The sequence below is a fragment of the Cydia fagiglandana genome, chromosome 26 (genome assembly GCF_963556715.1).
Source record: "Cydia fagiglandana chromosome 26, ilCydFagi1.1, whole genome shotgun sequence".
NCBI lineage: Eukaryota > Metazoa > Arthropoda > Insecta > Lepidoptera > Tortricidae > Cydia > Cydia fagiglandana.
Window position 1 is genome coordinate 9,595,521 of NC_085957.1, and position 23,792 is coordinate 9,619,312.

Sequence of the window (23,792 nt, forward strand, 5' to 3'; positions counted from 1 at the left end):
TACAGTGAAATGTATTTAAATCACATCATATTTTCATTTTCATCGAAATAAATGGTAATGGTTCGCTATATGGCAATAACAAAGTGGTATTACCATTATTACAAAACCATTCATCCATTCACTCAGCGATACATGTTAAATTTATGACAGTCTACGTCAAAGTATTATTTTTGTGATTGTGAAGATAAAATATTACGATTTGGTTTTACTATTAATATCCTAAATTTAGGATCAAATTAAAATGTCCTGCCGCAATGCTTCTCACGCTGGAAGCTGGTATACGGAGAATGGTATGTCACATTTCAGTGTTATTAAATGTTGATTTGGTATTCCCAACGTAGAGGAGTTATACAATGATATTGTAAATTGTTGCGTACATTGTTGTTTTATTTAATGTGCTTTGTTTTTCCTGCTATACTCGATTCATCGTATTTTGATTGCTGTATTGTTAAATTTTATACAAGTTTTTTTGTCTGAATGACTACGTAAGTCAAAAGTTCAGTGACCTTTTGTATGGTTTGGTGGATTCGTCTCTTTGTTCATTACCTGAGAAAGTCTTTCTATTTCAATAGAAAAAAATATTTTTTTACTCTTTTGGTATATAATCTTACGTAGAAAGATGATAACGTGAATAAAATATACACGATTTTAATTTTATTGTTAGCTTCATTGACTTCCGTTTAAGATTGCGTTCAGAAATTTGGTATCATTGTTGATGTAAGGAGCACGCTTAAAATTATTTGTTTATGCTACTATAAGTTGAAAATAAATTGGCAACTGATGGTTTTATTAGTAGTTCGGCACGTATATTCCTAGGTGTTTCAGTATTCCTCTGTAAACATCTAAAATTTAAAAAATCGTGTGAAGTACAAATATACATTTCCGAACGAACCGGAAACGGCGGTTGCCATGACACCATTCAAACGAATGTCATTTTCACGTAAACAAACGACCATTACACTCGCATTTTATAAAAATAATCTCAAATATGTCTGAAAAATCCAAATCGGTGTCCTCAACGGCCCCAAAAACGTACAAAAGTCGACCTTCGACTGTCGGGCCACCGAACACACGCCGTTCCGTGGCACCGTCGACCACAATGAAAGATCGCAACACGCGTCCCACGAAAACCAACAAAAACGCTACTTTGGTTAGCGACGCAGATTTAACAATGCGTCCGGAGTTCGCTATGCCTGATTTCGAGACGGAAAACAAGCAAGTAGCGTACGGGAAGTTTTTGCGTTCGATGTTGGAAGACTGTCTGCTGGATGAGAAGATTGAAAGGGAGGAAACGGAAGTGGATAAACAGATGGCGCTGTTGGCGGACAGGTTTCAGAAGACTATGTCTCAGTTGGACAAGACTAATCGGCGGCTGAAGGACATAACGTTTGTTCAGGAACAGGAGAGGTGAGTTGCTTCTTGCCATTTTCATGTGTGTTATAGTATAGGATTTCATTATCTGTCTGTACAATGGGGAATGTTCTGAAGAACTCTTTAAGTGAATTTGCCCGGTTGAAGTATTTAGCAGATGGCGCCAGCATAGCTTGTCATGTCCCTAGAATTCTGTAAAATTTTTGAATTTTTTGATGCCCTGTATTCCAGCACTTTAACCCAAATCTCAAAGAAAGAGGGGCAAGCTATGATGGCACCATCTATATCACTGCACCCAGTGCTGAAGTAGCAAAGGTTATTCCTACTACTCAGACTTAAACCGAGAATAAGCAGGCATGAGTTACCTCCTGAGGTATTTCCTTACGCTACAACACAGGGTTCTTCTAAAAGCAGATATTAGTTAGTAACAGAGATCAGTTTCTGATTTCTGATCTCAGGTTCTCAGAGGTCGGTAACTTTTACATTGGTCTGCTTTTTTGCTTACTATGACGTAAAACTAATCTCAATCATGTCTGAGCTTTACAAAACATGTACTAAACAAGTTGTTTCACTAGAAAGTTGCCACATTAAGTGGATCAGTCTGTGTAGACATGACTTGGTCAGAAGACAAACCCATCATGATTAAAATTGACAAAATCTATATTATTTATTTTCTTTTCTAGACTAATTGAACTCCGGCACCAAGACAATGCTAAAATCTTTGAAGCGACCGCCAACAGCACTGCTCCGGAGATCCTGACCAGCCTGTCCAACACCGAGCAAGCTCATCTAGACAAGCTTGTTACAAAGAACGTTGACTTCGGCTACGACAAGAACAGCGGATACAAACAGTTACTAGACGCCGTAGAAGATGCCATCGGAGGCTTAGAGGAAATCAAGAAGCATTCCAACCTAGATATGACTAAGTTTAAAGAATATGAGAATACGAAAACTATGTCCGAGCAGATGGAATTGAGTAAAATGGATCTGGAGATGCTGAAGACGGAGTTTGAGGTTAAGTTTCCGCAGTTTAGTGAGAAGCTGTTGAAGGAGGCTTCGGAGAAGTTTGCTAAGATGGTTGAGGATGGAGAGGAATGAATTTGTACTGTATTTACAGTAGTACAGTACATATAGTGCTACTTTATCGCACTAGTGGGGTAATAAGGACTTTACGTGCCTATGTCGGAAATTTAAAGGCCTATATGTACATTGTACAGTCAGCAGCAGAAGTTACTAAGCGGCCGAGGTGTTCAAAATTAAAGAAGAAGAAGAACGTAATTTTGAACACCTCGCCCGATTAGCAACTTCTGCTGCTGACTGTACTGTAAAACTTTGTACGATACACATGCAAATAGGTAATTCGCAACCTGTGTTGATTTAAAACACTCCTTTTATTCGTGTTTAATTTATTTGTGATTTGTTTCGTATTTCCTATTTTTAGCACTTGTATCGTCAATAACTATTCCAGCACGTATAGTGCTACTTTCGCGCAGCAGTGACCTAAGGCCCCCCCCCACATCTGGCGTCTTTCGAGCGTCGGCGTCTGTCGGCGTCGGTCCAGCGCTATGGAAAATGACGCCGCTGCGCAGTTGCGTCGACGCTGCGTAGACGTTGCGTCGACGTCAGCCATACAATTGTAGACGCCAACGCTCGAAATACGCCAGATGTGGGGGGGCCCAAAAACGGCACAAAAATGTGAAAAGAAATAAATGTCAAGGCGGAAATAATATTCTGTAACTTACCTAAATGTCTATGTATTTTTATATCATGTAAATTATATAGTTTGTTAAATACTTTTGTGGTTTTATTAATTTCTCTTTAACTTTATATTATTATAAGATTTATAAGTGTGATTGGTCCCACAAAAATTTCCAATGTTGTGAAATATTTTACATGGTATAATTTCGTTAACTTTTCTAATTTTTAGGGTTCCGTATCCAAAGGGTAAAAACACTATTACTAAGACTCCACTGTCCGTCTGTCTGTCACCAGGCTGTATCTCATAAACCCTGATAGAAAGCTAGACAATTACAATTTTCACAGATGGTTTAATTATGTTGCCGTATATCGTCGCCTAACACCCATAGTGCAAGCTTTGCTTAGTTTGTCTGTGTAAGATGTCCCCGTAATAAAAAAAAACATATACTAAAAAGTACGGAATCTTCTATGCAAAGAGGGTACCTTTTCTCTGGAGCTGACTGTACCTTGGTCTGACCTCTACACATATTGTGTTCTGTTGCAGGAAACGAGCTGTCCCGGCAGCTGGACCTGTGGCTGTCCAAAGCGGACCTCAGCCATGGACCCGCGCGGGCCATTATCGCCCCGTAAGCCTATATCATGTATTTAAACTTCTAATAGTTATTTGTTTTACAAGGGGGCAAAGTTGTTGTTTAACCGCTCGTGCTAATATTGATACCCGAGCAAGCGAAAGATTCCAAAATTTAACCACGAGCGTAGCGAGTGGTTCGAAAATGGAATCTTGAGCGTTGCGAGGGTTTCAAAGCACGAGGGTTAAACAGGGTGGCCACTTTCTGGAAAACCGGGAAAACCGGGAAAAGTCAGGGAATTTCGCTAAACATGGAAAAGTCAGGGAATTGTCAGGGAAATTTAATGGAGGTCAGGGAATAAAAATTGTCTCTGTATGTACATAATAAAAAAAATATTAATTTACCATCTGCAAACATTATATAATAATCTACACTTTTATGAAAATATGAACAGCACTGGCCAAACTTTTGGTATCATTTGTGCACATTGACCTGTCAATTTAGTTCGCGATTTTCTGGAGGCGACCTTACTATAATTAGTCTAACGCATTCACTGCCAGGGGGCGTGGCCTAGGAACAAACTTGTATGACGGTGGACGCACATTTGCACGTCAGGGGCAGTGAATGCGCTAACCTGTTCACTTTAAAAAACCGCAAACGATGTAAAGGTTAGCCGTTTGGCACACGTATACTAGAGGTCAAAACAAAATGTTTGACCCGCTGTCCCTAAAAATATTTCCCTTAGGAGGGGAGTTTTGTATGGGAAAGAAAATATTTTTTTTTTTCAGAAATCTATCGTGTGTGGTATCATATGAAAGAGATTTTTGATGCGATTCTAAAAATATACCACATCATTACATTGCAGCCATTTTTTTTTAATTAAAACAAAAATAATTTACAAAACATACCAAGTTTGGCCTTCTCCAGAACCCAGATACGATATGACTGATTTTTTTTTGTACAATATACCACAAATGATAAGCGATATCCTCATATCTAACCCCAATAAAGCAATTTTGAAAATAATTTCATTTAATATTTTTTATTTTATTTTTCAATAATACTAAGTGATACAGTCCTACTTCAGTATCTATTTTACGAGACTTAATGGAACTGTAGTGCAGATACGGTGCATATTTATATCCAACGGGGAATACCTCTTTAACCCTTATACTGCGCCTTTTCATCAGCTGGTATAGTTTTGTATGAAAAACTAAACGAAACTACACCAATTGATGAAAAGGCGCAGTAAAGAGGTATTTCCCGTTGGATATATATACATTACATATTGCATATAATTTTATGATTAATATTTACCGTATCTGCAGTACAGTTCCATAAGTCTCATAAAATAGGTACTGAAGTGTGACGACAGGTTTCAAAAAAAATTTTTTTTTCCATAAAAAAAAACAATGACTCGGCACTCCCCTCCTAAGGGAATTGTTTTTAGGAACCGCGGGTCATAAATTTTATTTTGACCTCTATAGTCCGTTTTTTTTAGCATTAGAATGAACTTCGCAGAGAAGCTTGTAGTTTCAAATCCGGCACTTTTAGCGGTAATAATTTGAAGTAAATTATATGTATTGACCATGCTATAGTTTGTGCGGAAAGAGAAGAGTTGTGGAATGTATGGGAACCAATACAAACTACGAGTCTTCTCTTTCCGCACAGACTATACATTAGATAATTCAATAATTATTAACAATTAAAGAGCCTGATAAAAACTGCACGCTTGCTTCTGTGGAGTTCTTTCTAATGCTAAAAAAAACGAACTATAGTATGCGTGTGCCAAACGGCTAACCTGTACAGGTACTCTTATGGTTCAGTATGTGCACTAGTGCTGCACACTGGCGGCAGAACATTGCAGTAATAAGTACTCCCTATTATTTATTATCGGGCTATTTCGTTCAATCATGACTTTAAAAATGATGGTCACGGTCTTTAAAATATAATGAATTTTAACTTCTTTTTTATTTTGCTTTATTAAACAAATAGTTTTTCTTAATAAACTGCTTAAGTATTAACATAAATTTCAAGGACATTGGGTGTTGACAGCCCCTTAATTTGTGTATAAAAGCGGTTTTATGACATTTTTTCCACGATTTTAACAAGTCTACAAAATTTTCGGTTTCGACAAAAAACATGTTTCGGTCGGACACTAGTAGTTTTGTTTCAGTTATACCCAAAATTTTTAACCGACTTCAAAAAATTAGGTTACTCAATTCGTCGCTTTTGTACCATAACACGCAAAACGTTGAAGTCTAGTATTAATCTATGATATTTTATATGTAGATAAGCCATACACTAACATATCAAGCGAAAAAATGATGCCAACCAATGCTGCCAACGACACGGCAGCATTAGTTACAATTTGTTTACAACTTCATACGCAAATGCGTAAAAGAGACGGCACAATTAAAAGAATACCTAAGTAAAAAAGAGACGGCTAGTGTTTGTCACTTGCGCGTGAATTTGGTAAATCAGTGATACCACCATAACACGACGGCAAACAGTGAATATGGCGCGAAGCGTAAAACTTATTAAGAAAAAAAAATATCAAAGACTAAGATGTTTGACAGAAGGTGCAAATCATTTTAATGCAGTTTTATGTAGTAATGTACTCGCTACCGAAGTAAAAAGTTTTCATATTTAGTTATGTAAATAAAAGATATTATATTATACTCTTTATTCATCATTTTTCTTATACTATAGAAACATTTTGACACAAAGCAAACTCAATAACAACAAAATCCTTTATTTTACTAACAATTTTATGTTATTAATAATTGTTACTGTGTGAGAAAATGAAATGCTTGACAATAAATACTAATTTTGTAGTAATCTTTGTATAAACACCAATATACCTATTTACTTAATTGACGCGACCCGGACAATAATATGGCCAATAATAATCTTTTATTTGCCAATTGTTGTACTTAAATACAAGAAAAAATGCGTTCAAGTAAAAAACTTCAATATTAAAGTTGAAATTTAAGTATATTTCTTTTATTTATACGACAAGCACCAAAAAATGAATGCAACTTACCATGACACGTCTGCTATGATAATCTATGTACGCAGTTGGTGCGTCCTTGTCATTCTCGCTGATGAGATCATAAACTTATCTCGTTCTGTCAGCCGGCGAAAATGGCGGCTGGGTTTATTTAATTCAAGATTAAACCGAAGAAAAACGGGTTATTTCAGCTTTTGATATGTGACGCCGTCAATTTTTTTGCGCTTCCGCGGATAATTTGAGCATTTCAACATAACGCAGGTCGGCATTTTGTTGCTTAATACACGTTATTTGTGGAAAAGTATTATAACCGGTGTACACCTTCGCGCTTGCGTCAGGCAGACTGAGACAAACTCGTACACATGACACGAGGTGAGTGCTTCAATTTTGGAACGTGTATAACACATCTACATATAAAATATCATAGGTATTATTTATTTATTTATTTATTTATTTATTTATTATTCGGAGAACCAACAGCTATCAATTGTACAATAGATATGTATATAGATAACAGAAAGCCAATTATAGGTTCCCGCCAATAGCAACAGGTTAACAAACAAATGGTGGTTAGCACTAAATTTTACAACGTGTTACCACTAATATTCTAAAATACGTATACTTATTATATTATTCTACAATACAAAGCAATACTCTTTATGGTACATACTGAACTAGGAAAACAAAACTTATTAATAATATACATCTATCGATACAGTAATATGCTATCGCATACGACTCGCTCACTTAAATAATTTGTCTGTCAGAATACGTCTTATAGTTGTGATGTTGCTATTAAAAACGTCAATATCACGCTCTTTCGATAGTTCATTTAGACTTTTACCAGCTCGTAATAGAAAGCTATTCTTTCTATAATTTCGCGATGAAAATGGTATTGAGAGGGGAGGGAAGTATCTTTTAGACCTAGATGGAATATTGAAGGAGAGCTTAGCGAGCAATTCAGGACAATCAATGTTACCATTTAAAATTTTAAGTATATAAGTAATATCTGCAATCTGTCGACGTTTATGTAATGGAACAAGATGATGTTTTTTACAGATACTGTCATAATTTGACGAATTATAAGGAGTTTTCAATTTAAAACAGAGATATTTTACAAACTTTTTCTGTATACGTTCAATTCTGTTAACATAAATATTATAACATGGGTTCCAAATTTGAGACGCATATTCAAGTTTGCTTCTTACATATGTACAATAAAGAACTTTAATGGTTTTAATTTGGGTAAAATGTAAGGAGCTACGCATTATAAATCCCAATACCTTAGTAGCACTAGTTACTATATTATCTATATGTGCGTCAAATAATAGCTTTGAATCATGGGTGACTCCCAGGTCCTTCATATATGACACAGTTTTGAGCACATGATTATTAAGCTTATATGTAGTTGGAATTGCATTTTGTTGTCTCGTGAAGGTTAATGTAAAACATTTAGATACATTGAGGTCTAATTTATTGGTCTGACAATATGCAACGAGACGCGTAAGGTCATCTTGTAAAAGAGCAGAATCATCTAATGAATTTACTTTGGTAAAAATTTTCATGTCGTCAGCAAAACAAAGCAATTTAGAAAAATGGAAACAATCACTGATGTCATTTACAAATATATTAAAAAGCAAAGGCCCCAGCAACGATCCTTGCGGAACGCCACTGGGAACAGTTACCCAGCCAGACATATAGTTGTTAATGACGACAGCTTGCGACCTGTTATTAATATAAGACGTGAACCAGCGCAACAGATCACCGTGAATACCCATATTATTTAACTTAGTGATTAGCAATTTATGGTCAATTCTATCGAACGCTTTACTATAGTCTGTATATACTACATCTACTTGACTACCTTCAGACATGACTTTAGTTACATAATCATTAAGGAGTATTAAATTTGAAACGGTAGACTTACATCGCAGGAAACCATGCTGGAAAGGACTAAAATAATTTTTAATTGCCGCATAAACTTGAGTATGAACTAGTTTTTCAAGTACTTTAGCAAGTATACAAAGTTTTGAGATTGGCCTATAATTTGTTACTTCTGTTTTTGGGCCTTTCTTATGAACGGGTGTAATGTAGGCCGATTTCCATATCGAAGGGACGTTACATTCAACAAATGAGCGCTTAAATAGTAGAGATATAGGAATCACAATAGTATTCGCGCAATTAATCAAAAATAGGGCCGGCATATCATCGGGTCCAGCTGATTTTGACGGATCCAATTTTAACAATAACTTTACAACAGCATCAGAGTTAACTTCTATATTAGTTATATGCAAGATAGAACTAGCCAGAGCCACAGAGTCGACCGGCACCACTTGGTCAGTACTAGGCGCAGAAAATGTTGTGTAGAAATAGTTTGAGAAAGCCTCACATATATCTGCGGCTGTATTGACCAATCTTTCATCATACTTTAGACAACTCGGTACACCATGTGTCTTAGAACGCGATTTAATATAGGACCAAAACTGCTTCGGGTCTTTAACAATATTATTTTCAAGGCGTCGAACATATGTTGCAAAACATGACTGTTCAAGTTTTTTGACTCTGTCCCTTTGAATATTAAAAGAGTTTAGATCAGATATATTACCATATATACGAAATTTTCTTAGATATTTAGATTTCTCTTTGATAGCTTTTTTAAGCGCAGGCGAATACCACTTAGGAAAACTATCAGTATGACATATTTTGCTAGGAATATATTTTAAACGCAGTTTTTTAAATGTGGAATAAAAAAAGCTAACCGACTCTTCTAATGAGCGTCGCGAGAATTCATCCTCCCAATTAATCAAGGTCAACTCATTGTTAATGGAAATATAGTCACCTTTATTATAAAAATATTTTATGCGAGAAGCGGGCTTTAAACTACTTATTTTTGCAAATTGAATCGAAACTAATATAGCTTTATGATACGGATCTATCGGTACTAAAGGGTCCAAACACTCACTAACATGTACTACATCATTTGATAAAACAAGGTCTAATAACTTACCATAATGGTTACGGACATCGTTGTATTGACTTAGGTTTAGCGTGTATAACTCATCAATGAAACTGCACTCATCGTTAGTTTTATAGTTCGAGGGCATCAAAGTAGAATGCTGACGAGTCCATATAATATTGCTCATATTAAAATCGCCCATTATTAAGTATTTGTCATCACACCCACGTAATACAGCTTCACCTAGGCTATTAAGGAAATTCGATAATTGCTGTGAGAAAGTATTACCATTACTTTGTTTACACAAATATAAAACACATAGGTGCAGTTTAATTGATGTGTTATGGTGGCCCTTAATAGTCAATGTCACCCATAGATCCTCCGCTGATGAATGGTAGGTAGGTTGAGGAATGACTGCCAACTCCCTTCGAGTAGCTATAATAACGCCTCCTCCTCGATTTTGACCAGTTAAAAGGGGATCACGGTCTCGCCGCCAAACGACATATCGATCATCGAATAACTCCGTGTCCAATACTCCATCTAGTAGCCACGTCTCTGTTAGTAAAATTATGTCATAAGATGCAATGCTTAAGTTACGATAAAATAAAGAAGTTTTGGAACGGAGTCCCCTCACATTTTGGTAATAAATTGTAGGATAATTACCTCCCCCGTTATTATTTAAAGCCATTTGCATTTACAATATGCATAATAACATAATATCAACAAATTAATCGAGCCTGGTAAACAGTGACTAAAATAAAATAAGCGCATACGGTAAAAGAGCTTCATTTGGGACTGTAAATAAATGCAACACAAAGTAGAAATCGTAAGAAGACATAAATGATTTATAGTAAGTGCGAAAGAGCGAGTGATTAAGCATAACTTAAAAGGTCTATGCTGGACAAAGACAAATATAATTAAGTGAGCATGCCCTGAGCGACGATTCTGGAATGCGAATAGCGATAAGCCGTGCACCCGATAACAATAAGCAGCTGGTCCGGCCGGGCCGGGCCAATCAGTGATGCTCAAACGTTGGCATACATGGCCAAAATAGTTGATAGCACAAATTGACATAACTGTAGCGGACTGGAATAGAGACAAAAAGTAAGCTAAGATACAAATTAAAGTAATTTGTTTAAATCACTTTCATTATTAATGACATGAACTTTCGAGTTGTCATCCTTGCGTACGTGAATCTTCGCAAATTTCACCCACACATATTTATAGTTTTTAGATTTCAATTGGGTTTTCGTTTTCGTTAGCAGCATTTTGTAATCAGGTGTTAGATGATCATTCACAAAGATCTTATTATGACAATCCTTGAATCCGAGTTCTTCCGCTGATATAGTCTTCCTTTGTCTCGCTGATGCAATGAAGTTCTCTTTGACATAACGATTAACGAAACTAACTATGATAGATTTTTCTTTAGAATTGTGAACGGGAATCCGGGATATGTAATTAATATTGGTGGTTTGTATCGGGTACCCAACTGTCTCGCCAATGCGCTCGATGATAGTGAAAAGGTTCTCATTATTCTTGATTGGGACACCTTTAACTTCTAAATTGTTTAGACGGTACCATTGGTCACGATTTGTGATTTCCCCCTTAAGCTGATCTATCTGTTGGGTAAGTGAGTTAATTTTGACATTATTTGCTTCGAGATCAGGTATTTTCTTCTCAACTTCGTCTAATCGCGAATTGCATTCAGTCAAATTAGCACTATTTGACTCGCATGAATTTTTGACCTCAGTCAGCTCCAATTTTATGTCTTTTACGTCATGCACTAGACCTGGGAGACACGCGAGGTGAGCCTCCATTTGTTTCAGCTTCGCCATAATCGAATCAAGGTCAGTTGCCTTTGAAGTTGTAGGTGTAGTCTTTTTGCATTTTAGGCACTTCCACGCCGCTTTTCGACTAGCGCTGAGTTTTCTGTATTCTTGCTCCGTTTGGTTAGCACAGCAATATCCTATATTGTTTTCGCAAGATCCACAGCGAATAGCGTCAGTAACATCGTCACCACACAAAGCACACTCCATGATAGAAATATTTGGATACAAAATGAAACTTTGAGAAACACTGGCTACTAAGACAAGTTGCGTAGGCTAATAGGTGGACACGTGCGACGTAGGCGAGCGAGCGCACCAGACTGAACGACGATTAAAGCCCGTATAAAGTGTTCCCTTTAGTATTTCTCGCTGGATTATATTATCCAATGAATTCAGTAGTCAGACAGAGGTACTCTTTCAATTGGTTTTTCCTGTACAGCTTTTAACAAAAATGGTCAAAAATGAAATGAATTATTGGGTAATTGTATGAACTGTGATAGCAAATTACAATTTATAAATACAATGAAAAATCAAACAATCAATCAATTCATCTACTCAAAGGTTAACTGGAAGAGATCCCTCAAAGGGATAAGTTCGCCTTTGTACTTCTTACTAATTGTATGTTATTTTTAATATGTCTTTTTGTACAATAAAGATTTTACTACTACTACTACTACAATGAAATAGTACAAAAACGCCACCTGACGTAGGATATGAACCCACGACTTCCGTCTAACTATGCTTTCGCTCTTACCAACTGAGCCATTCAGATACTACTTCTTATTATTTCCGTTTTTGCATTATTTCATTGTATTGATAAATTGTGATTTGCAATCAGATAATTCTGCAAAAACTCAAAAATGTATTCCAATTATATATTTTATATTTATTACATTTAAGATTATGGTCAGGGAAAAACTTGAAAAAACGCCTGGAAAACCGGGAAAAGTCAGGGAATTTTGGTTTTAGTAAAGAGTGGTCACCCTGTTAAACAAAACACGCCCCCGAGAGAAACACAAAATTTTTCACCACACCAACCCGAGGCAAATATTAAATGTAAAATATCAAACAAAATCAAACCAAATCATATCCAAATGAATGTTATTAAATATTTATCATCCATAATCATCACCAGCTCGGAAAGGCTTACTTTGCACTTCAAGAACTGATAGCAAAGTTGCATTTTATTAACATGTGAGGCAAAGTCATCAAATGCAAATTTTGAGTTGTTTTCTTCTGTTTGCTGGTAGAATTGACTTTTTCACTTGCTCTATTTGTGTGCGTGCGTGCATGCGTGCGTGCTTGCGTGCGTGCTTGCTTGCGAGCGTGCGTGCGTGCGTGTGTTTGTGTGTGTGTGTGTGTGTGTGTGTGTGTGTGTAAGTACGAGTATGCAATAAAGAGTATTGTATGGCAGTTATTTTATTTATTTTTATATTTCTAGCCACGCTGGCTACTCGTATTGCGGCGCTTGCGCCGCCTTCGCGTACCGACAAGTCAGCCCTGTTGTTGTGTAAGTATGTTTATGAAATGAGTTGCTTATATTTTGATCTTCAAAGAGTAGTTAGTATATCTTCATACGTCTATTTCTTCTCAAAAATATGTATTTTCACCAAAAAAATGTAAATCGGTAAATATTTTTACAAACTTCAGTATGACCCGTTTCTAGTTCAGTATATCACCAAAGAGAATTTGAAATAGAGAGTTACTGTCATGGCAAATTATGTGGCTACAGTACATTTTCTGCCATCTTTCAACAGACTATTTAAACTGTTAGAACGCCATTTGACTTTGATTATTATTCTTTCACTGATATGTGTTAACTTGTGAAATATTAATATTAACGCCATCTACTCGAGAGTAGGCTGAAGGTTATGGCGCCATCGCTCGTAAAGATTGCGCCATACCTTTGGCCTATAGTTGAGTAAATAATATTTAATAAGATAACACATATCAGTCAAAGAATAAGGATCAAAGTCAAATGGCGTTCTAACAGTTTTATGTTCTGTCGAAAGATGGCAGTAAATTTACAGTGGCTACCATAATTTACTTTGACAATCCGTCTCTATAATATCAGCTAAGTAATGTGGTGTGGTGCATCTACGTAAAAAAATATTATTGGTCAAGCAGATCTTGTCAGTAGAAAAAGGCGGCAAATTTGAAACTTGTAGGCGCGAAGGGATATCGTCTTATATAAAAATAGAATTTCGCGCCTTTTTCTACTGACAAGATTTGCTTGACCATCTCTAACTTGCATTTTTGACGTTGCAGCAAACGTATATTCATCCTGGGCCCCTCGCACCACGTGCGGCTGGGAGGCTGCGCGCTGTCATCGCTCGACAAGTACCAAACGCCTCTCTATGACCTCACCATAGACAAACAGAGTGAGTATCGAACCTATAGTTCAGGATTTAGATACGGATTATACCTGACGTTGCAGCAAACGTATATTCATCCTGGGCCCCTCGCACCACGTGCGGCTGGGGGGCTGCGCGCTGTCATCTCTCGACAAGTACCAAACACCTCTCTATGACCTCACCATAGACAAACAGAGTGAGTATCGAACCTATCGTTCAGGATTTAGATACGGATTATACCTCACGTTGCAGCAAACGTATATTCATCCTGGGCCCCTCGCACCACGTGCGGCTGGGGGGCTGCGCGCTCTCCTCGCTCGACAAGTACCAAACACCCCTCTACGACCTCACCATAGACAAACAGAGTGAGTATCGAACCTATCGTTCAGGATTTAGATACGGATTATACCTGACGTTGCAGCAAACGTATATTCATCCTGGGCCCCTCGCACCACGTGCGGCTGGGGGGCTGCGCGCTGTCATCTCTCGACAAGTACCAAACACCCCTCTATGACCTGACCATAGACAAACAGAGTGAGTATCGAACCTATCGTTCAGGATTTAGATACATTATACCTGACGTTGCAGCTAACGTATATTCATCCTGGGCCCCTCGCACCACGTGCGGCTGGGGGGCTGCGCGCTGTCATCTCTCGACAAGTACCAGACACCTCTCTACGACCTCACCATAGACAAACAGAGTGAGTATCGAACCTATCGTTCAGGATTTAGATACGGATTATACCTGACGTTGCAGCAAACGTATATTCATCCTGGGCCCCTCGCACCACGTGCGGCTGGGGGGCTGCGCCCTGTCATCTCTCGACAAGTACCAAACACCCCTCTACGATCTGACCATAGACAAACAGAGTGAGTATCGAACTTATCGTTCAGGATTTAGATACATTATACCTGACGTTGCAGCTAACGTATATTCATCCTGGGCCCCTCGCACCACGTGCGGCTGGGGGGCTGCGCGCTGTCATCTCTCGACAAGTACCAAACACCCCTCTACGATCTGACCATAGACAAACAGAGTGAGTATCGAACCTATCGTTCAGGATTTAGATACATTATACCTGACGTTGCAGCAAACGTATATTCATCCTGGGCCCCTCGCACCACGTGCGGCTGGGGGGCTGCGCGCTCTCCTCGCTCGACAAGTACCAAACACCTCTCTATGACCTCACCATAGACAAACAGAGTGAGTATCGAACCTATCGTTCAGGATTTAGATACATTATACCTGACGTTGCAGCAAACGTATATTCATCCTGGGCCCCTCGCACCACGTGCGGCTGGGGGGCTGCGCGCTCTCCTCGCTCGACAAGTACCAAACACCTCTCTATGACCTCACCATAGACAAACAGAGTGAGTATCGAACCTATCGTTCAGGATTTAGATAAATTATACCTGACGTTGCAGCTAACGTATATTCATCCTGGGCCCCTCGCACCACGTGCGGCTGGGGGGCTGCGCGCTGTCATCTCTCGACAAGTACCAGACACCTCTCTACGACCTCACCATAGACAAACAGAGTGAGTATCGAACCTATCGTTCAGGATTTAGATACGGATTATACCTGACGTTGCAGCAAACGTATATTCATCCTGGGCCCCTCGCACCACGTGCGGCTGGGGGGCTGCGCGCTGTCATCTCTCGACAAGTACCAAACGCCTCTCTATGACCTGACCATAGACAAACAGAGTGAGTATCGAACCTATCGTTCAGGATTTAGATACATTATACCTGACGTTGCAGCAAACGTATATTCATCCTGGGCCCCTCGCACCACGTGCGGCTGGGGGGCTGCGCCCTGTCATCTCTCGACAAGTACCAAACACCCCTCTATGACCTCACCATAGACAAACAGAGTGAGTATCGAAGCTATCGTTCAGGATTTAGATACGGATTATACCTGACGTTGCAGCAAACGTATATTCATCCTGGGCCCCTCGCACCACGTGCGGCTGGGGGGCTGCGCCCTGTCATCTCTCGACAAGTACCAAACACCCCTCTATGACCTCACCATAGACAAACAGAGTGAGTATCGAACCTCATATCGTTCAGGATTTAGATACATTATACCTGACGTTGCAGCAAACGTATATTCATCCTGGGCCCCTCGCACCACGTGCGGCTGGGGGGCTGCGCCCTGTCATCTCTCGACAAGTACCAAACACCCCTCTATGACCTCACCATAGACAAACAGAGTGAGTATCGAACCTATCGTTCAGGATTTAGATACGGATTATACCTGACGTTGCAGCAAACGTATATTCATCCTGGGCCCCTCGCACCACGTGCGGCTGGGGGGCTGCGCGCTGTCATCTCTCCACAAGTACCAGACACCTCTCTACGACCTCACCATAGACAAACAGAGTGAGTATCGAACCTATCGTTCAGGATTTAGATACGGATTATACCTGACGTTGCAGCAAACGTATATTCATCCTGGGCCCCTCGCACCACGTGCGGCTGGGGGGCTGCGCCCTGTCATCTCTCGACAAGTACCAAACACCCCTCTATGACCTCACCATAGACAAACAGAGTGAGTATCGAAGCTATCGTTCAGGATTTAGATACATTATACCTGACGTTGCAGCAAACGTATATTCATCCTGGGCCCCTCGCACCACGTGCGGCTGGGGGGCTGAGCGCTCTCCTCGCTCGACAAGTACCAAACACCTCTCTATGACCTCACCATAGACAAACAAAGTGAGTTTTGAATCTGAAAGCATTTTGTCTATACACGGTGTAACATGAGGAAACCGAATAATTTCAACAGCGTATTCCCGATCATATTTAGAGACAAAAATGTCCTATAAACTTTTTTGAAATTCGCCTAGTTTCAGAGATATTATTAATAAAAAAAAAACAAGTTATTATTGTTACATAGTGTAAAAGGCCTTTTCGATGGTGATTTTGCTGCTATGGGACGTAGTCTAAATATCCTTATTGATATATGTCAAAAAGTGACAAGTAACACTTTGCAAAAAGTAGGTTAAATACGAAAAAAAAATGTAAAAATCAATTTTAAGTGACAAGTTTACCAATAAAATTTATTTTTTATGTACATACAAATACATTCAAAAAATTGAAAAAACTAAACAAAAAAAAATTTTCTTTGGCTAAATTGACCTAAACTCATATTACATTTTTTTACTTCTTTTGACCTCAGAAATGCGTGGTTAAAATTATTCGGTTTCCTCATGTTACACCGTGTATTGAAGCCTTCGTGCCCGAGACCGACTCGCACTTGGCCGGTTTTTGAGTCGATCTGTCGAGGATAACTCCATTTAAGCGTCAAAATATCTCGTCAGATATGGGAGACTTTCATCCCTTGGTTATAGTTCGTATTTTTAGCATTAGAAAGAAGGTGAGCGATCTTGACATGTCTTTTAATAGAAAAAAGCTTTTTAAAAATCAGTAACTATTACTTATGAAAGCAGAAGAATATAAATGATCGTATTAGATTGATAATTGTTACATATTTGCCGTAACTTATTCTTAGGATTCCGTACCCAAAGGGTTAAACGGGACCCTATTACTAAGACTCTGCTGTCCGTCCGTCCGTCCGTCCGTCTGTCACCAGGCTGTATCTCACGAACCGTGATAGCTAGATAGTTGAAATTTTGACAGATGTCATGTATTTCTGTTGCCGCTATAACAAAAAATACTAAAAACAGAATATAATAAATATTTAAGTGGGGCTCCCATACAACAAACGTTATTTTTGACCGAAGTTAAGCAACGTCGGGCGGGGTCGGTCCTTGGATGGGTGACCGTTTTTTTTGCATTACGGTACGGAACCCTTCATGCGCGAGTCCGACTCGCACTTGCCCGGTTTTTAAAACGTGTTATTAAAAAGATAAATTAAGATTGTTTACTCTATTTATAATGCTAAAAAACGAACTATATACTACACCACAGGGATAGTGACTAAAATGATTGTTTATTGTCCAGTTTACGTGGAGCTGGAGGCGACGCGGCAGTTCGAGTGGATGGACGTGCAGACCGACGAAGACGAGCATTCTATAGAGATGCATCTGCCGTATATAGCCAAGGTCATGGAAGAGTAAGTACATATATAACTATAGTTCGTTTTTTTAGCATTAGAAAGAACTTGCAAGAAGGTAAGCGATCTTGACATGTCTTTTAATTTAAAAACGCTTTTTAAAAATCAAAAACTATTACTTATGAAAACAGAAGAATATAAATGATCGTATTAGATTCATAATTGTTACATATTTGCCGAAACTTATTTTTAAAATATGTTTTTCAATTAAAAGACACATCAAGATTGTTTACCTTATTTCTAATGCTAAAAAAACGAACTATACATCATATAAAACAAAGGCCCCCGCCCAGTACCTGCCGACTTTACCACAAGGGCACCCGGGGCCCGTGCCCAAGGCCCCATCCTCAGGGGGCCCGAAGGACAGACATTAACAGTATATTTGATTACCCATAATAAATAGAAGATCATAGTAGAAAAATGTTAATTTAATTTGCTTTCTTTACTTTCCAAAAGGGCCCCAAATTCTTGCGCCCAGGGGCCCCAGCATAGTTTAAGACGGCCCTGCCCCAGCCGCGTCTGTCTGTTTGTGTGAATGTATGTTCGCGATTAACTGGTGGCCTAGCGGTAAGAGCGTGCGACTTTCAATCCGGAGGTCGCGGGTTAAAACCCCGGCTCGTACCAATGAATTTTTCGGAAATTATGTACGAAATATCATTTGATATTTACCAGTCGCTTTTCGGTGAAGGAAAACATCGCGAGGAAACCGGACTCATCCCAATAAGGCCTAGTTTCCCCTCTGGGTTGGAAGGTCAGATGGCAGTCGCTTTCGTAAAAACTAGTGCCTACGTCAAATCATGGGATTAGTTGTCAAGCGGACCCCAGGCTCCCATGAGCCGTGGCAAAATGCCGGGATAACGCAAGGAAGATGTTCACAATTAACTCAAAAACAACTGAACCGATTTTGAAGCCGTTTTCTTTCACCTATCAATATAATGATTCTTGAGGAAGGTCTAACCCCCTTATTCATAAACGTTTAATAAAATTGACAAGCCGATAATAATCGTTTGTCCTTTTCCGACGTATTGGTATGATGGAAAGGGACAAACGATTATTATCGGCTTGTCAACTTTAGAAAACGTTTATGAATAAGGGGCTTAATGTATAATTTGTAGAGATGCAACGGATAGTTGTTTGGCCGGATACCGGATATTCGGCCTGACCATTGGCCGAATATCCGGTATCCGGCCGCTGAATATTCGGCCAGCGGAACTATACCTACATTTCGGTTTTTCAGGTGCGCATTCTGCAGGTTTGACCTGTTTCCTAGTAAACGTTTGCGCGGACTCATTTCTAGGTTCAAAATGAGTACGCGTGCAAGTCAGTGGAATTATTAAATTGTTTTAAAATAATAAACAAGTACGATTATGACCGTGTCTGTTTCTTAAATCCAATTTGTTTACTCCGAAATCAAGTAATGTTACCATCCGGTATCCGGCCGGGATACCGGATAGTAACCGGATATCCGGTGCATCTCTAATAATTTGCTAACTCGTGCGAAGCCAAGAGTGGCTTTACCCACGCGTTTTACTTATACGAGTGCTGTTAATATTGATTTTAATTTTTCAGATACAAAACCGGTTTCACGATCATACCTATACTCGTAGGATCGTTAACGCCTGAAAAAGAAGCCAAGTGAGTCAAATATTGCCTTTTTTTACCTACATTACGAAACCCTGTGCCATAGACTAGGAATCCTCTAGACCGAGTTTAGAGCAATTATTTTGATGACCGATGATGCCATAAATGCGGGGGTGCGCGGGACGAGGTGAGCGAAGTCCCGTGCCGTGATTGGTCCGTTCAAAGACACGGGCGTTACACAAATACACTTTCGACTCGAACATGGAGTAAAATTATGCGTGGCAGAGGGGGTAGCGCGACTATGCTCAGTCTGGAGGATATTTTGTCTGTGCCCTGTGCTAGTCTCTCTGTATAGCGCTGAAGAATTGTCTCGATTAATAGTTGTCAGTGCAAAGTACAGTCAGCGACAAAAGCTTGTACCTTTATTTATTTATATGAGCCTAGTGTCCTTGTTGTTGCTGGGCAAAGGCCTCCCTCCTCCTTGTACAGTCGCCATCAGATATATCCGAGCGGCCAAGGCGCTCACAAATATCTGAGTACGCCTCTATTGTCAGGGCGTTAGAGTGCGTGTTCAGATATTGTGAACACCTTGGCCGCTCCGATATATCTGATGGCGACTGTACTTTAAATGAAATTTTTGCCAAAAACTTTTTTTTTCTAGATACGGCGCCATCTTAGCGCCCTACCTCGCGGACCCTCAGAACCTGTTCGTGATATCATCGGACTTCTGCCACTGGGGCTCCCGGTTCCGCTACACCTGGCGGGACTCCTCGCGCGGACAGCTCTACCAGAGCATCGAGTGGCTCGACAAACAGGTGACACTCTACTTCAAGTTAGAAGTTTGATTCGATTTTGTCCTTTTAAAAGGACATCAGAACTTAGGAGGTTAAGTTCCAATTTCGATTTAATTTTGTCCTTCATCGTGACATAGGTATGGTTCTAAATTAGATTGGGTTCTGTCCTTTTAAAAGGACATCGCGGGACTTATGAGGGGTAGGAGGATAGTGTTCGTGATATCATCGGACTTCTGCCACTGGGGCTCCCGGTTCCGCTACACCTGGCGGGAGTCCGCCCGCGGACAGCTCTACCAGAGCATCGAGTGGCGCGACAAACAGGTGATAATCGACTCAAAGTTTGAAGATTGATTCAATTATGTCCTTTTAAAAGTACATCGGGATTTAAAAGGTCTAGTTTTAAATTCGATTTGGTTTTGTCCATCGAAAAGGACATCGTGACTTGGGAAGCTATAGTTCAAAATTCGATTGGGCTATGTCCTTTTAAAAGGACATCGCGGGACTTAGGAGGTCAAGTTCAAAGTTCGACTTGATTTTGTCCTTTTGAAAGGACATCAGGGCTGAGGAGGTAAAGTTCAAAATTCGACTTGATTTTGTACTTATAAAAGGACATCTGGACATTCTGGACTTAGGAGGTAAAGTTCAAAATTCGATTTGATTTACGAAAAGGACATCGTGACTTAGGAAGTTAAAGTTCTAAATTCGATTGGGTTTTGTTCCTTTAAAAGGACACTGCGGGACTTAGGAGGGATAGGAGGATAGTGGAGGTAGTGGAGGACTTAGGAGTTAAAGCTGAGCTGAGAAACCATCGTTTCGATAGACGATTTGTCGATACAAACGCCAATCGAAAAGTACTTACTGCTGTGGCGCATGCGCAACGACCCGAAGTGGATCTTGGCGTCCGACACCAAAGACCGCCGCTACTCTGTCCAAAGCCGTTTCTGTCCAGTCGACGAAGCCGAGTCCGCTAAGATCATTCTGCACTTCGTCTCTCCAGCGGTACCTATATATATAGCAGCGATAGCCAGTGCGTCCAGATGGTCTTCGGCCATTTGGTACTCCAGAGTAGGTACCTACGCTCCCCAGATGGGCGGAAAGGGGGGCGGGGAAATGGTCATTTTTTGGCTATTTACTTAAATAACTTAGAACCTATGTATTTTTAAATTATAAAAAAAATATTTCCATCTTTGGGTCACAAATTTAAAGTGCCTTATACACGTGCGACTAGGTAATTCGCACGTGTATCGTAAATAACTACAGTAGAATCCGGTTATAATGACATCGAAGGGAAGTGACAAACACGTCATACTAAGCGGATGTCATATAAAACATAGTTGTACAACTTATTATTTTTGTTATGTTTTCCAAATTAATCTCAAATTCCTTTGTGAGAAATAAGTTTTATTAAACTTGTAACATATATCAACTTGTCACTGATGATCAAAACTAAAATACCTTACATGCCACGAACGCACCAAACGTCCTTGCAGGGAAAGACGTGGTGACGGCCACGAAAACCAGCATAAGTGTCAGTATAACCGGACATAATTTCAAGGAAATTGGATTTTTAGGTCATAGTAAGCGATTTGTCACTATAAGCGAAGTCATCTTATCCGAATTTGTCACTAAGAATTTTATATGAAAATCAAACTTCGCACAGTAATTACGTCATAGTAAGCGGTTGGTCAGTATAAGCGGAGTCATAATAAACGGATTCTACTGTATTATTACGTTTTGCGTAGCCTATCAGTATCAAAGTAACTATTTTACAGATACATTTTTTTTCCAGGGTATGGACATCATAGAGACGATGGACCCCCGCTCGTTCACGGAGTACCTCAACAAATATGGCAACACCATATGCGGACGACACCCCATAGGAGTCTTGCTACAGGTAATATATAACTACATTTTTAGGGTTCCGTACCCAAAGGGTAAAACGGGACCCTATTACTAAGACTTCGCTGTCCGTCCGTCCGTCTGTCACCAGGCTGTATCTCACGAACCGTGATAGCTAGACAGTTGAAATTTTCACAGATGATGTATTTCTGTTGCCGCTATAACAACAAATACTAAAAACAGAATAAAATAAAGATTTAAATGGGGCTCCCATACAACAAACGTGATTTTTGACCAAAGTTAAGCAACGTCGGGAGTGGTCAGTACTTGGATGGGTGACCGTTTTTTTTTTGTTTTTTTTTTGCATTATGGTACGGAACCCTTCGTGCGCGAGTCCGACTCGCACTTGCCCGGTTTTAACCGACGCGACGGGATAAATAATAGTACTACCGTACAGAAAGGAACCCCGGCTCGAAGGGTTCAATTCAAACCCCGGGTCGTAGGTACCAATGAGTTTTGCGGAACTTATGTACGAAATTCTATCCTATTATATTCTAAATAATATTTGATATTTATCAGATGCTTTTCGGCGAGGGAAAACATCGCGAGGAAACCGGACTAATCAATAAGGAATTAGGGGATTTAAGTTGTATCGGCGAATTAAAATAATAATATTTTTTACTTATTTTAAGTTGCAGTCGCAGCTATGATTTTAGTAAAGAGAAAACTGAACTACGCACATTATACTCAGTTTTAAATATGGAATTTGTTGAATAATTTTACGGTTTAGAATCACTTGTTTTAAGTCACTCGCAACAAGCGAGTCTAAACCGTAAAATTATTCAATGTTAGTATCTCTCACAACAGTTTAAATTCGATTATGAAATTTGTTATAAAACATTTTACAGTACATATGGTCTTATTTTCCCGCACTAGTGCGTAAAATACTTAACACTTTTCGTGCGATGTCAAAAGTTTAAAGGGCCATATGTACTGTAAAACGTTGTGCGATACACGTGCGAATAGGTAATTCGCAACTCGTGTCGATTTAAAACACTCCCTTCGGTCGTGTTTTAATTTATCGCAACTCGTTTCGAATTTCCTCTTTTCCGCACTTGTATCGTAAATAACTATTTTATGTGTAGCTATTTTTATGTGGTTATTTTAAAATGTAAACTGTCCCATCAACAGGCTATATCGAAGCTGGCCAACTCATCTAACGCCCCAAAGATGTCGCTGAAGTTCCTGAAATACGCGCAGTCTTCGCAATGTATGACGCCGCAGGACTCCTCTGTGTCGTACGCCAGCGCGTCGCTCGTCTTCGAGTAGGTACACGGATATAGTGGGGTACACGCGTGTAGGGTACACGGGGTAGTACGCGCAGTCTTCATGACTCCTCTGTGTCATACGCAAGCGCGTCGCTCGTCTTCGTGTAGGTACACGGGTATAGTGGGATACACGCGTGTAGCGTACACGGGGGAGTACGCGCAGTCTTCATGACTCCTCTGTGTCGTACGCTAGCGCGTCGCTCGTCTTCGAGTAGGTACACGGGTATCGTGGGGTACACGCGTGTAGGGTACACGGGGAAGTACGCACAGTCCGCGCAGTGCATGACTCCTCTGTCGCGTACGCTAGCGCGTCGCTCGTCTTCGAGTAGGTACACGGGTATAGTGGGGTACACGCGTGTAGGGTACACGGGGAAGTACGCACAGT

At 39.7% G+C, this 23,792-nt stretch overlaps 3 protein-coding genes across 4 annotated transcripts in view; 2 read left to right on the forward strand and 1 right to left on the reverse strand.

The window, feature by feature from the left end:
* LOC134677427 (ferrochelatase, mitochondrial) overlaps positions 1–3,206 on the reverse strand; it is a 29,646-nt gene extending 26,440 nt beyond the window's left edge. The window contains exon 1 of the mRNA XM_063535890.1: positions 3,114–3,206. The gene's annotated coding sequence lies outside the window, so the exon portion shown is untranslated. The remainder of the gene's footprint in view (positions 1–3,113) is intronic.
* On the forward strand, positions 143–23,470 carry LOC134677443 (protein MEMO1). 2 transcript variants are annotated; one of them, XM_063535915.1, is made up of 9 exons: positions 143–290; positions 3,614–3,695; positions 12,875–12,943; positions 13,702–13,814; positions 17,754–17,865; positions 19,435–19,500; positions 20,108–20,261; positions 22,030–22,134; positions 23,271–23,470. In XM_063535915.1, exons 1-9 carry the CDS (start codon positions 242–244, stop codon positions 23,406–23,408), a joined length of 888 nt encoding a protein of 295 aa, XP_063391985.1. In that variant the 5' UTR covers positions 143–241; the 3' UTR covers positions 23,409–23,470. The 2 variants fall into 2 exon arrangements, with proteins under 2 accessions (XP_063391985.1, XP_063391984.1); XM_063535914.1 differs by lacking the exon at positions 13,702–13,814 and adding an exon at positions 14,209–14,321.
* Positions 935–2,622, forward strand: LOC134677444 (uncharacterized). Its single transcript, XM_063535916.1, has 2 exons — positions 935–1,407; positions 2,055–2,622. Exons 1-2 carry the CDS (start codon positions 989–991, stop codon positions 2,467–2,469), a joined length of 834 nt encoding a protein of 277 aa, XP_063391986.1. The 5' UTR covers positions 935–988; the 3' UTR covers positions 2,470–2,622.
* Positions 23,471–23,792: the final 322 nt, after the last annotated feature.

Excerpts from the sequence above, each read along its gene's own strand:
- LOC134677444 (XM_063535916.1), top strand. The coding sequence starts at position 989 with ATGTCTGAAAAATCCAAATCGGTGTCCTCAACGGCCCCAAAAACGTAC. Across the intron at positions 1,408-2,054 it reads TTTGTTCAGGAACAGGAGAG|ACTAATTGAACTCCGGCACC; the intron begins GTGAGTTGCTTC and ends TTTCTTTTCTAG.
- LOC134677443 (XM_063535915.1), top strand. The coding sequence starts at position 242 with ATGTCCTGCCGCAATGCTTCTCACGCTGGAAGCTGGTATACGGAGAAT. Across the intron at positions 19,501-20,107 it reads ACGCCTGAAAAAGAAGCCAA|ATACGGCGCCATCTTAGCGC; the intron begins GTGAGTCAAATA and ends TTTTTTTTCTAG. Across the intron at positions 22,135-23,270 it reads CCATAGGAGTCTTGCTACAG|GCTATATCGAAGCTGGCCAA; the intron begins GTAATATATAAC and ends TCCCATCAACAG.